A 15,260-nucleotide genomic window follows, 5' to 3' on the forward strand; every position below is an offset into this window, starting at 1 on the left:
TTGGCCACCACTGCTGGCAATGTAATAGTGGCAACACTTCCAAGTTATGCAGTCTAAAGTATCCTGGAGAGCAGAAAGATACTGCAGTTCAATGCCATGAAAGTGAGCATGAAAAGGTGCAGCATAAATCAAAGTAAAATAATATTAACAGGCAAAAATGAAGAAAACTAAAATACTATTAAATAGTAAAAGGTTAGTTTTAGTTTCCATATAATTTTGTAGTGAAGAAATTTTCCTTTCTTGTTTAACCTAATCAACTTTCTGCTTTTGGTGAATGGGAAAGGGAAATAATTTTTGTAGTGATATGTAACCAGAGATAATATACAAGTCCAGCCTACTCCTGCTTCTAAATCAAATACAGCCTAGACAGTGAATATATTCCAACCACAAAAAGACTGAAGTGCTTTAAAATTAAGCCAGGTTCTTTCTTCACAAATACCAGAAATAATGCTTACTAGAAAGTGATAAGAACTTTGGGTGATCTTTCTCCTTTCTAACTGAAGAAATGACCAATTAATTCACAAGATGGATAAAAGAATACACAGGAAAAAAAAGATAACGTTGTAGCGACTCACCGTCCGGGCAAGCGACCCGGCTCGGCGGTCGGGTCGCGTGTCGTCGGAGCGGCGAGGCCCAAGATGGTGGTGGGCCTTTGTCTTCCCTGAGCGACAGGGAGAACCCTCGCGCGGGAAAGACTTGATGACGTAGCATATACGTCATTGCTGTTTGGAGTGGGCGGGAACAGTCTCTCTTAAAAGACCCACGCAAGGCAGGAAAATAAACCAGTTCTTGTTCTGAAACCCTTCGACTAGCGTCGTTTTTTCACATCGCAGTAGCAGCCGCAACATTGGTGACCCCGACGGTCCAAACGGATCTTGGATCTGCACAATGGACGACAACGCAGCAGCCAACGCAGTGGCACTCAAGCTGCCCACCTCTTGGACACTTTGTCCCAGCATCTGGTTCGACCAGGCCGAAGCGCAATTCCACCTTCGCCAGATCACCTCCGACTCCACAAAGTACTACCATGTGGTCAGCTCTCTGGACCAGGAGACAGCCGCCCAGGTCGGAGACTTCATCCAGTCTCCTCCGGAGGAAGATAAGCACCCGGCTTTCAAAGACCTTCTGATTCGGACCTTCAGCCTCTCCCATTGTTAACGCGCTGCCCACCTGCTTCATCTCGATGGCCTGGGGGACAGATCCCCATCCGCCCTAATGAATGAGATGCTGGCATTGGCCGAGGGACACAAGCCCTGCCTGATGTTCGAACAGGCCTTCCTCGAACAGCTACCCGATGACATTCACCTGCTGTTAGCCAACGCCGACTTCAGCAACCCATGTGAGGTAGCTGCCCAGGCAGATGTCCTGTGGAAGGCCAAACGCGAGAGCGGTTCGTCCGTCGGCCAAATTGCCAGGCCGCGAGCCCAACACCCGCCTCGACCAGTCCCAGCAACCGAGCGACCACACCCCAGAAACACAGACGACGACACTGGCGACCAGCTGTGTTTCTACCATCAGAGGTGGGGCGCAGAGGCCTGTCGATGCCGCCCACCCTGCAAGTTTCAGGGAAACGCCAGGGCCAGCCACCACTGACAGCTATGGCGGCTGGCCGCCGACAAAGCCTCCTATTCGTTCAGGACAAGCAGTCTGGGCGGCGTTTCCTCATCGATACTGGACCAGAGGTCAGTATTTTGCCCCTGACCGGCCGCGACACTCGTAACAGGCAACAAGGTCCTGTACTCAATGCTGCAAACGGCACAACGATACGGACTTTCGGTACCTGTACACTTCAATTACAATTCGGCAGCAGCCGTTTTACCTGGACCTTTACCCTTGCCACCGTCGCCCGACCACTCCTAGGAGCCGATTTCCTTCGGGCCCACAGCCTGTTAGTTGACCTGCGAGGGAATCAGTTAGTCCACTCCAGAACTTTCCAGACCTATCCCCTGGGAGAAACCAGCCTACCAGCCCTGCGCCTGGACTCCATTTCCCTGTCTGGCAACGAGTTCACCAAGCTCCTAGCCGAATTCCTATCAGTTTTGGCACCTCAGTTTACAAATTCTAGGCCCAAACACGGGGTGCGACACCACATCATTACCACAGGGCCACCCCTTCATGTCCGAGCACGATGACTACCTCCAGACAAGCTCCGCCTGGCAAAGGAAGAGTTCCGTCGCATGGAGCTGGGGATTGTTCGCAGGTCAGACAGCCCCTGGGCCTCCCCACTGCACATGGCCCCCAAAGCCACCGGCGGGTGGAGGCCCTGCGGCGACTACCGCAGGCTGAATGAAACCACCACCCCGGACCGCTACCCCATCCCTCACATCCAGGACTTCGCAGCGAACCTACATGGGGCCCGCATCTTCTCCAAAGTGGACCTTGTTCAGGGATACCACCAAATCCCGGTCCATCCGGATGACGTCCCCAAAACTGCGATTATCACCCCATTCGGCCTGTTCGAATTCCTTCGAATGCCATTCGGCCTTAAGAACGCCGCGCAGACCTTCCAGCGGCTGATGGACGCGGTAGGCCGAGGCCTGGACTTCCTGTTCATTTACTTAGATGACATACTAATCGACAGCCGTGACTGCCAAGAACACATTTTCCACCTCCGCCAGCTGTATTCCTGTCTCCATGATTTCGGCCTCACGATCAACCCGGCCAAGTGCCAATTCGGACTTGACTCTATCGATTTCCTCGGCCACAAAAACACCAGCGACGGGGCAACACCCCTACCTGCCAAGGTAGACGCTATCTGCCATTTTGCCCGCCCCAACACGGTCAAAGATCTACAGGAATTCCTTGGGATGGTCAACTTTTACCATCGGTTCATCCCTGCAGCAGCCCGTATCATGCATCCTTTGTTCTCGCTGATGGCTGGTAAGGGCAAGGACATCGCCTGGAATGACGAGGCTGCAGCTGCCTTCATTAAGGCCAAGGACGCCCTGGCAGACGCCACGATGCTTGTACACCCTAGGACAGACGTCCCAACCGCCCTCACGGTGGACGCATCGAACACTGCGGTTGGTGGGGTACTGGAACAACTAATTAAAGGCCGTTGGCAACCTTTGGCATTTTTCAGCAAGCACCTTAGATCACCCGAACTGAAATACAGCACTTCTAGCGCTGTATCTGGCGGTCCGGCATTTCCGGTACTTTCTGGAAGGCAGGCCTTTCACCGCTTTCACTGACCATAAGCCTTTGTCCTTCGCCTTCTCCAAAGTCTCTGATCCCTGGTCAGCTCGTCAACAGAGACATTTGTCCTACATTTCCGAATTCACAACAGATATCCAACATGTCTCTGGAAAGGACAATGTCATTGCTGATGCACTTTCCAGACCGACCATCCACAACCTGTCCCTGGGTGTCGACTACACGGCCCTGGCTGACGCACAGCAAGCCAACGACGAGCTGCCCAGCTACAGAACCGCAGTCTAGGGCCTGCAGCTCCAAGATTTCTTGGTTGGTCCAGGTTGGCAGACCTTCTTTGCGACATCGCAACAGGTCAACCCCGCCCTATAGTTCCTGCAGCCTGGCGGAGATGCGTTTTCGACTCAGTACATGGGTTGGTGCACCCGTCCATCAGATCAACTGTCCGACTGGTCACCAGCAAGTTTGTCTGGCATGGCCTGCGCAAACAGGTCAGTGAGTGGGCCAGGACTTGTCCGCACTGCCAGACATCGAAAATCCAATGAAACACCAAAGTCCCGCCACAGCAGTTCGAGCTTACCCGTAGAAGGTTCGACCACATCCATGTCGACCTCGTGGGCCCTCTGCCGGTTTCAAGAGGAGCCCGGTACCTCCTTACCATCGTGGACTGGTTCATGAGGTGGCCAGAGGCAACTCCTCTATCTGACATCACAACTGATTCCTGCGCCCAGGCGCTGCTCACAACTTGGATCTCACATTTTGGTGTTCCAGCCCACATCACTTCAGACAGAGGCACCCAATTCACCTCCAGCCTCTGATCTGCATTAGCGAACATGCTGGGAACGCAGCTACACACCACCACGGCCTACCACCCTCAATTAAACGGGTTAGTGGAACATTTCCACCGCCATCTGAAATCAGCCTTGATGGCCCGCCTGAAGGGTCCTAACTGGGTCGACGAACCTCCTTGGGTCCTGCTTGGCATACGCACTGCCCCCAAGGAAGACCTCCACGCTTCGTCAGCTGAACTTGTGTATGGGGCGCCCCTGGTTGCCCCAGGGGATTTCATACCTGCCCTTCGGGACCAAGGGGAACAACCCACGGCAGTCCTGCAAAGACTGCGCGAGAGGCTCGGCAACTTGGCCCCAATTCCCACCTCGCGGCACGGTCAAGCCCCATCCTGTAAGCCCAAAAAACTACGAGACTGTAAGTTTGTTTTCATTCGCAGGGGCACACCTCGGGCACCACTGCAACGACCATACGAGGGGCCGTTCCAGGTCATCAGGAATAATGGATCCACCTTTATTTTGGACATTGGGGGCAAGGAACAGGTCTTCACGACGGACCGCCTCAAACCGGCCCATTTAGATCTGCAACAACCGGTTGAGGTTTCAGCACCGCGATGCAGAGGCCGACCTCCTAAGTGACGGCTAGCACAGCCCGCGGACCTTGGGGACCGTATTGCCGGTTCTAGGGGGGGTGGGGTGTGGTTGTGTAGCGACTCACCGTCCGGGCAAACGTACTGGCTTAGCAGTTGGGTCGCGCGTTGTCGGAGTGGCGAGGCCCAAGATGGCGGTGGGCCTTCGTCTTCCCTGAGCGACAGGGAGAACCCGCACGCAGGAAAGACTTGATGATGTAGCATATACGTCATTGCCGTTTGGAGTGGGCGGGAACAGTCTCTCTTAAAAGGCCCGCGCAAGGCGGGAAAATAAACCAGTTCTTGTTCTGAAACCCGTCGACTAGTGTTTTGTTTTTTCACATCGCGGTAGCAGCTGCTACACCATTCTTCCTTTTCAGGACTGGAAACCCGGTTTGCCTCTCATGATAACAATTAACCAATTTTTAAGTAATCTTATTAAATGTCAAAGGGTGACTGGGTTCTTTTAATTATAACCACAAACAAATTGAAAGACTGAACTTGGTTTCCTTTTTTTTGGATCACCACATGGCAAAAAAAACACCTAGATCTGTCTATTCCAAGGGTAAATTTGCACTCAATGTAACAAGCATGAATTAATAAAAAAAAAGTATGGATCTAAAAAAACAGTATGGATCTAATGGCAAATTATGCTCAACTAACCTGACTGACTTTTTTTTGATGAGATAACCAAAAGGTAGATAAGGTCAGCATTTGATATTTTGTATGAGAACAAAAAAGGCAGTTGATATCATATTTTTGGGTTGTTAGCAAAACTGAACTCCACAGGATTAAAAAAAGGTAACAGCAACATGTTATATAAAATTAGTTGAAGAAACACAATGATTGAGGTGAACAAGTGTTTACAGTGGAGCTGCTCAAACCACTGCTGCTTGATATACATCAATGATCCGAGGAGGCTTTGCTAAATGTATAGAAATCATTAATTCAGTCTCAGCTAGAGCAATGTGTCCAAAACTCAACAGCACAATTCAGAAACATGATGGTCTTGAAAAGGACGTAGAGAGAATTACAGGGCAGCAATGGTACAACAGCTAGTAGAACTCTTGCACCAGAGACCTGGATTCAATCCTGACTTCTGTGTGGTGTTTGCAGGTTCTGCTTATGACCATGTGGGTTTCCACTGAGTGTTCTGGTGAAAAGCTTTAGTTTGCGTGCCATCCAGACAGATCATTCTATGCACGTACATTGAGGTAGTAAAAAAAGGAAAACAGAATGCAGAATAAAGTGTTACAGTGAAAGAGAAAGTGCAGTGCAGGTTGACTAGTTATATTCCTTTGAGCCAAGGAGGCATTTTGTAGAGGTAATTTAACCATCCATTTTTTTTTTTAAAAAAGTGTTTCAAATGGCTGAGGTATAAATAAACAGGTCACAGATTTAAGACGATTAGCTCTCAATTGCCTCATCAGATGAAAAGGTTTCTCCAAATCTACCCAATCAACAGCTTTCATCATCTTCTGTTACCCCTTAATCTTCTATGCACAAGGGAATAGAAGTTCGGCCTTTGCACTTGTTTTTACAGTTTAGCTAAGTATCATTCTGGTGAACTGTTCTGCATCTCTGCATTGAAAGAGAATATTTATTGCCCAGAGCTCAACATACTCCAGAAATATTCTCACCATACACAACTTTAGAATAATAGCAACTCCTTTGTATTCCAGCTTGCTTTATATGAAAGCATTTTAATACACAGTGCATGGACCACGGAAATCTCCCACACAGAATTCCCAATGTTAGCCATGTCATTGAAAATGCACAGCAGATGCAGAACACTGTTGAGATAGAGTGCAACAACTGTTTAACATCTCTAAAAGTAACCAACCACAAACAGCACTTTACATATCTTCCTGACCATCAGAGAAATAAATCTTTCTGCTCTTCATATGGATATAGAGAGAACAAACAAGGGTTTAATACAAATGGGTTCTTTTTAAAAATGCCAGAAGTACAAGACATTCACCTAACCTTGATGCGCAGATACCTTTGCCATTTCTCAAACTGTGACAGCATGGAAAAACAAATAGAAAAGTCGCTGAAATGGCTCATTTTTGGCTCAATGCTGTTAAATTTCTTACATCTACAGTCAATGTAACAACTCTTCTTTAACAGAAAGACTGCACCAACAGACAACTTAAAGTAGGAAAAGGCCCTTCAGCCCAAATTTTCTTAATGGATATTATTGCTGCTAAATAAAAAACTCAATGAAGTAAAAGTTGAAGAATAATTATTAGAGACTAATATTTGAATAAAACCTTTGTCATTCAATATATCAGTGGTTTCTTTTGAAAATTTCTTAAGAAGAATGTGTTTCTTTTCTGGTCACTACTTGTATTTACTTATAATTAATCACATAATAATAATAAAGATTTCTATGAAGTGCATCCAACCTTTGAGGTTGTGATCCCTTAGGGTGCTCACTGGGAAAAATTTTGAGCCATAAATCTAGCAGTGTGGAGGAACAGAGGGATCTTGGGGTCCAGGTCCATAGATCCCTCAAAGTTGCTGTGCAAGTTGATAGAGTGGTTAAGGCAGCATATGGGGTGCTAGCCTTCATTAGCTGAGGGATTGAGTTCAAGAGCCGCAAGGTAATGCTGCAGCTCTATAAAACTCTGGTCAGACCACACTTCAAGTACTGTGTTCAGTTCTGGTCACCTCATTATAGGAAGGACGTGGAAGCTTTAGAGAGGGTGCAGTGGCGATTTACCAGGATGCTGCCTAGATTAGAGAACATGTCTTTTGAGGAGAGGTTGAGCGAGCTAGGGCTTTTCTCTTTGGAGCAACGGAGGATGAGAGGTGACTTGATAGAGGCGTATAAGATTATGAGAGGCATAGGTAGAATGGCCAGCCAACACTTTTTTCCCCCAGGGCGGCAATGGCCAATACCAGAGGACATCCATTTAAGGCGAGTGGAGGAAAGTTTAGGGGAGATGTCAGGGGTAGATTTTTTATATACATATATATATATATATATATATATATATATAAACACACAGAGAGTGGTGGGTGCCTGGAATGCACTGCTGGGGGTGGTGGTAGAGGATGATAAAATAAGAACATTTAAAAGACCCTTGGATAGGCACATGGATGTAAGAAAAATGGAGGACTATGGGTTATGTAGGAGGGAAGGGTTAGATTGATCGTGGAGCTGGTTTATATAGGTCAGCACAATATTTTGGGCTGAAGGGCCCGTACTGTGCTGTACTGTTCTATGTTCTATATAATGCGCACTTGATAATGCCTCTTGCAGAAACAACACCATTTGGCTCCAAAATCTGAAACATGATATTTTGCTTCTTTTAGTTCCTATAAGTCACAAAGAATTGTCCAAGAACCAGAAGTTGCTCTTCATCACCACTCTAAGATAATCCTTTCAATGATCTGCTTAGTTCATACTTGATAAAAATGAAGGAGAGAGAGTTTGTGGGGCAAAAAAGGTTTCAACACGTCAAAGGATCCACATCCCAGTGCATGCATACAAACAATGACTTCAGTTGAAGCAATAAACAAGTACTGCATGTTCATATGAACAATATATAGCCATAGTGACATGCCAACTGGTAGTCTTTTCCATTTATTCATCTTTATAGCTCTTCAAGGGAAAACCTTCAGTGCCACATGTTCCACTGATCATGCCCAGCAATTTGGAGAACTCAGTAAACACTTTGTGCCTTTGCCTTCACTCCAATACACACATGCCAAATTCAATCATCCCTCCACCTTTATGGAAGTGACATCAGTCACCAATTGTAAGCCCTTCCATTAACCCACAGAGAGGAAGGGTCTAAATACTTAACAGTTAAGGATTCCAGTCATCTTCATTTCTGTAGTTAAGAATATCCTAAATGCCTACTTGGGTTCACTTCATTTTAGGCCAAGTCACAGTTGTCAGTCACCTTTACAAACAACAGTCAGCTATTCGGGCATCTTCTTTAATGTCAATCGAGCCTTACAGGTTCTCGAGGTTGAACATTTACATTTAGTGGCGCTATCTCTGCTAATGATGCCCAACACTTCAGACCTCTTCAGCCTGTTCCTCAACTCTCATAATTCTACACCTCAAAATTGGGGAACAGTTGTTATTGGACCATCAGGAATAGAAGCTTTCAGTAAATTAACCCTTCCTGATTCAAAAATGGATTCCACACAATTAACATTTGTTCAAACATTGTTAATGCTGATGAAAATCATCAGCCTAGCTTGTACTTATATTTTCAGAATATATTTGCAGCAACTTTTGCATTAACCAATACACGCTACGTAAATAATGCTCAGATTCTATCACTCCGTAATTTAGGGAAGACTTTACATTTCTGGAATTTAAACCTAGAAAAAAAAACAGAAATTAATTTTCTCCAGGGTTTTAACAAATTAACATGCTTGATTTCATTCCATGCACTTTATAGAATTAAAGCATCCATAAAACACCATAACTGATTACTTTGGCTGGGAAAATGGGATGAGAAAAGTTTCTGATCAAAGAACATTTCACATTTAAAAGTTCACAATCTTAATCTGGAAGAGTAAAAATAGAACTGTCATCCAGATAAACCCTATCCAGTGATATGGGCTGTATGGTAATTGCATGTCCTTCCTCCCAACCCTTTGAAATGTTTTCAAATATGAAGGCTGATTGGGATTTTTGGAAAGAATGCCAACAAATAACTTCTTAATTGAAAAAGACAAAATGACTGCAAATATAGATCGTCAACTTTTACTTTAAAACAAACCTTTATTCCTTCTAATACTGGAGCTGTATCTTTCAAGGTCTCAGAATGCATTGCCAGGTCAACATTAGCCAATTCCTGTTCTGTATCAACAGCGATTTGGCTCTCCTTCACATTGACAGCTGCTGCTTCCAGATTCACTGCTGATTCTACTTCCTTCTAAAACACACAATTAAGAGAATTGACACAAATGAAGCAGCAACAGTAAAGGGCATGCAATTGAAAGATCATGCAATTTTTAAGCATCTTTAAAGTTACTCTAACAAGCATGAGGTACTTTTGAATAAAGGTGTTATTGCAATAATAAAAAAAAGCAGCTGATATAATTACAAAAGGAATACGAGCAGCAGGACATCATGCAGCTCTTCAAGCCTGCTATGTCATTCAAGACCAAAGCTGATCTTCTACCTCAGCGCCACGTCCCTGCATTGTCCCTGTATCCCTCCTTTCCCTTCAGATTTAGGGATATGTCAATCTATGTCTTGAATTAACAGAAAGATTCACCACGCTTTGTGTAAAGAAATTCCTCTTCAACTCAGTCCTAAACAGCCAATCCTATCTTTTGAGACGATTATTTCAGGTTCTAGAATCCTCTCTGCATCCAGCTTGTCAAGTTTCGATGATATTTTCTCTCATTCTTGTAAACTCTATGTTGTATGTTCTATAGAGAATCTCTCCTTACCCACGGGAACATCATCTCACCATACTATAGGAAGGATGTGGTAGCAATAGAGGGAGTACAGAAGAGGTTCACCAGGATGAAGCCTGGAATGGAGGGCTATAGTTATAAGGAGAGATTGGATAGGCTGGGTTTATTCTCACTGAAACGTAGGAGGCTGAGGAATGACCTTATAGAAGTTCATAAAATTATGAGGGACATAGATAGGATAGGTGGTCAGAATCTTTTCCCAGACCAGGGGAGTCTAGAACAAGGTTTAAGGGGAGAGTTGAGAAATTTAGAGATCCGAGGGTCCAGCTTTTCACACAGAGGGTGATGAATATTTGGAATGAGCTGTCAGAGGAGTTGGTGGATACAGATTTAATTACAAATGTTTAAAAGGCACAAGGACAGCACTTAGATAGGGAAGGTGTAGAGGGATATGGGCCTAATGTAGGCAAGTGAGATTAGCATAGATAGGCACCATAGTTGGCATGGACGAGGTGGGCTGAAATGGCTCATTCCTGTGCTGTACGATTCTATGATTAGCAAACTTGCCATCACTGGTGAATCCTAATCACAAGTTGCACTTACATAAGTTTTCAGTGACTTGTGTACAAGCACACATAGGTCCCTTTGAACATCAAAATTACCCAATCTCACACCATTAAAAAAAAACTCCACTCTTCCTTTGCATGCGCCCAAGTGAATGGTTTCACATTTTCTGCGTCACATTCTACCCTCATACAGCATTCTCTCACACATATCCCAAGCTACCTCAAAGAGGAATGTGATAATGACCGGATAATTAATTTTGTTGAGGGATAAATTGGCCAAAAGCATCAGAAGAAAAACTGCTGTCTCAGTAACACAGCAAAATCTTATGGTCATCTGGGATGCCAGATTTAGCACTGTTACTCAATTCAAGGATATACCCACAAAAATATGCTTTCTCAGCAGTGCACTGGAACATCAGCCTAGACGTTATGCTCAAGACCCGGGAGTGGAACTTCAACCCAAAACGTTTGGACTCCGAGTTAACTGGTGACAACACCTGAGTTGAAATATAAAATCCCACAGACAAAATGCAGTTTATGCCATTCTCAAACTCCACTATGACCTAAAAACCCTGAGGGGCATGGATAGGGTGAACATCGTCTGTTTTTCAGGGAAAGGGAACCAGAAACTGGAAGGCATAGGATTAAGTGAGAGGGGAAAGATTTAAGAGGGACCTGAGAGGCAACTTCTTCACACAGAGGGTGGTGAGCATATGGAATGAGCTGCCAGAGAATGTAGTTGAGGCAGGTACACTAACAGCACTTAAAAGTCATTTGGATAAGTAGATGATAGGAAAGGTTTAAAGGTATATGGGCCAAATGTGGGTATATGTGACCAGCTTAGGTGGGCACCTTGTCAGCATGGATGAGTTGAACCAAAGGGCCTGTTTCCAAGCTGTATTACTCTATGACTCTATTCTGGGATGAGGTTTGGTTTGCACTAGCAAACAGTCTATATTGACTTGTGCTATGAATTTCTACAGATCTAGATGAATTTACATATTCTAATTTAAAAATTGTTATCAAACTCCAGCTCTTTTCATCAAATGCTGCATGTTTAAAATTTTTCAAAACTTTAGTAGTCTTGTATATCTTTTTCAATTTTCAAAGTTATGCACTTTTCAAACATTGTTGTAAACTAGTATTTAAATTTTCAAGCAGCTAAAGAAATGTCAAGATGCCTACCCTGGCTTCAACCTGCAAGCTCTCCTTTGCTTTCTCAGCAGCTTCTGCCATCCGTTCCATCTCTCGCTCTTGGTTTTCCTTTTTGATAGCTGCTTCCTCTTGCAAGGTTGCTTCTAATTTGGCTTTATTATCCACCTTGTCACATTCAACTTCTGCTACTTTCACTTGAGCTTCCTTCGCCTATGTAAAAGAATGCATGAAAAGAGTCAAACCACCAGAGAACTAAATGAAGCATGCTCAAGATAGCACCTCAATGAATGACAAATGGAAAGGAAACAAGTGTGTAAATAACCAAAAAATCTTTAATTTGTTAAAAAAATTAGACACTAAAATATTGCATTAATACTTTCTTTTCATCCTTCCAATTTCATGTAAAGTCAATTTTTACCTACTAACAAATTTACCCCATAAAATGTATTGCATCTGCAAATGTTCCATCGACAAAGCTGCAAATTATTCCAGTAAATTTGCCATTCAAGTTCAGTAAACCACCTTCAGGATATTGACAGAATGCAGACCCGGGCTGAGAAGTGGCAGATGGAGTTCAACTCGGATAAGAGTGAAGTGATACGCTTCAAGTGATCGAATTTGAAGGCGGAATATGAGGTTAATGGCAGGACTTTTAGCAGTGTGGAGGAACAGAGGGATCTTGGGGTCCACATCCATAGATCCCTCAAGGTTGCCACGCAGGTCGATAGGCGTACGGAATGTTGGCCTTCATTAGTCAGGGTATTGAGTTTAAGAGCTGCAAGGTGATGATGCAGCTCTTTAGAACTCTGGTCAGACCACACTTGGAGTATTGTGTTCAGTTCTGGTCGCCTCATTATAGAAAGGATGTGGAAGCTTTAGAGAGGGTGCAGAGATTTACCAGGATGTTGCCTGGATTGGACAGCAGGTCTTATGAGATAGGTTGAGCGAGCTAGGGCTTTTCTCTTTGGAGAGGAGGAGGATGAGAGGTACCTTGATAGAGGCGTACAAGATGATAAGAGGCATAGATTGAGTGGACAGTCAGAGACTTTTTCCCAGTGCGACAATGGCTAACGTGAGACATAATTTTAAGGTGATTGGAGGAAGGTATAAGGGGGATGTCGGGGTAAGTTTGTTTTTTTATTTACACAGAGAATGGTGGGAGCGTGGAATGCAGTGCCTCCAGAGGTTGTGGGGTCAGATACATTAGGGACATTAAAGAGACTCTTAGATAGACACATGAATGATAGAAAAATAGGGGGCTATGTGGGAGGGAAGGGTTAGATAGATCTTAGAGCAGGATAAAATGTCAGCACAACATTGTGGGCCGAAGGGCCTGTACTGTACTGTGCTGTAGTGTTCTATGTTCTCCTATAAAGCAATATGAAGTCTATCATCCAACACCTCTGGGCAATTAAATCAAATAAAGGACTGCCCTGAGCACCATCAGCAAAAATTTAAAACCAATGCGTCATACTTTCAGCGGGTCAGAAGTATACCAGCAGTTTCATGGCAACAACCAATATTTATACGCAAGTGTGAGACTCTCACATTAATGCACAAGTTCTAAACTTGCTGGCTGAGCATCACTGGCATTTCTCAAATCCAAGCCCAAATATGGCAATTCCCTGCACCTGGATCCATTAGCCTATTCATTTGAAAGGAGGTTTTACAAATGTGAGGAAGAATAAAAACTCTAAATTATTTTTGTCCGTTTTAACCATTTTTAATAATTATTTTTAATAATTTAAGTGTGTGTCCTTTGAAGTGTTTTTAATAATCATTAATTATTTTTGTTTAATTGATTTAAATAGCTATTCAATGCTTCCAAATATTTGGGATGCTTGGATGCATTCAAAAAGTTTGAAAGCTCTACCATCAGTCAAAGTCTTCAAAGGTTTTTCAGCTAGGTTTAAAAGCATGCCCATGACACTTGATCATTTCCCATTTGGTCTAATTAATTTTTGAGAGGTGGTTAAAATCAGTTTCCTTCATGGATCTGAACTGATCACACGAAATATCTTTGATAGAGAATTTTGCATTTCTCCATTAATCTTCATGTGCATATTATACAGAAATTGGAAGTCAATTCTCTCTGGCTACAGGAGTGGTGTCAGAAGATTGGAGGGCTGCCAACATTGTACAGTTGTTTGCAAAGGAAAAGATAACCATGTAAACTTGACTTGACTTGAAATACAAGCCAATTAGTTTAACTTTAGAGGCAAGAAAATTACAGGAATTAATTTTGAGGGGCAATATAAACTTTCATTTAGAAAGGCACAGATTAATCAAGGATAACAACATGGCAAAGTCATGTTCGACTAATAACTGAATTTTTTGAGGAGGTAACAAAAAAATGTCAAAGAGAACAGAGTGTTTAAGGTAGTCTACATGAATTTTAACAAGGCTTTGAACAAAGTTCCATATGGCAAGCTGGTCAGAACCCTTGGGACTAAGGGAGAGTGAAAAAGTGAATCTGAAATTTGCTCAGGAAAGGAGGAAAAGGATAAAACCATTCTTTTTGTGACCTGAAGGCTGCTTCCTATGGGGTTCTGCAGGGCTCAGTACTGTACCCCATTCTTGTTTGTAGTATATTAATATAGTGAATATTAACAATTTGGGCTTAAATGTAGGGAACATGATAAAGAAAATTGCAGGTGCTATTAAAAAAAGTTGTCTGTGTGGTTTTCAGTGAGAAGAAAAACTTTAGACTGCTGGAAGATATGAATGCATTAGCCATTTGGGCAGAAAAGTGACAAAAGTATTTTAATACAAAGAAGTTTCAGGTATTGCATCTGGAAGATTCAACAAAATAATGTAACGCAGAATAAATAAAATGATAATAGGCAGTACAGAGCTTAGGGAACATGTCCACAATCCTTAAAAGAGGTAAAACAGGCCAATAAAGTAGTCATAGAGCTGTACAACACAGAAGCTGGCCCTTTAGCCCAAAGTGTCTATGTTGAAAATGATGCCTGTCGACGTTAATTCCATTTGCCCATATCCTTCTGTTCCCTTCCTATCCAAGCATTTGTCCAAACATAATTGTTTCTGCCTCTACCACCTTGTCCTATATAACCACTACCCTTTGGGTGAAAAACTTGTCCCTCAGATCTCCTTTAAATTTCTCTCCTCTTACCTGAAACCTATGCCCTCTGGCTTTAGGCTCCCTTCCCTGGGAAAAAGACTTGTATTATCTACTCTACATATGCCCCTTGTAATCTTATAAACCTCTATGAGGTCACCAGTCAATTACCTACACTCCAGTGAGGAAAAAAATACTAGCCTATCCAATCTCTCCTTATAACTAAAGCTCTCCATTCCAGACAACATCCCAGTGAATTTCTTCTGCATTTTTTCCTAATGCTAACACATCCTTCCTGTAAGTGTGGCGTACAGAACTGTACACTGCACTCCAAGTGCAGCCTGACCAACATATTGTACAGCTACAATATGATATCCCAACTCTTATGCTCAATGCCTCAGCCTATGAAGACAAGCCTACCAAATGCCTTCCGCACTACCTGTGTCACCATTTTCAGGGAACTATGAACTTGCTCCCCAAGGTCTCTCTTTATATT

General features: G+C 43.7%; 1 protein-coding gene across 2 annotated transcripts in view; it reads right to left on the reverse strand.

The window, feature by feature from the left end:
- Window positions 1-15,260, reverse strand: part of letm1 (leucine zipper-EF-hand containing transmembrane protein 1) — an 81,022-nt gene that overhangs the window by 18,794 nt on the left and 46,968 nt on the right. For both annotated transcript variants that reach the window (XM_052010226.1, XM_052010225.1), the window contains exons 9-10: window positions 11,713-11,892; window positions 9,316-9,471 (exon numbers count right to left, since the gene is read on the reverse strand). In XM_052010226.1, coding sequence (XP_051866186.1) covers window positions 9,316-9,471; window positions 11,713-11,892 — 336 coding nt within the window. The remainder of the gene's footprint in view (window positions 1-9,315; window positions 9,472-11,712; window positions 11,893-15,260) is intronic.

The sequence above is a fragment of the Pristis pectinata genome, chromosome 2 (assembly GCF_009764475.1).
Source record: "Pristis pectinata isolate sPriPec2 chromosome 2, sPriPec2.1.pri, whole genome shotgun sequence".
Taxonomy (NCBI): Eukaryota; Metazoa; Chordata; class Chondrichthyes; order Rhinopristiformes; family Pristidae; genus Pristis; species Pristis pectinata.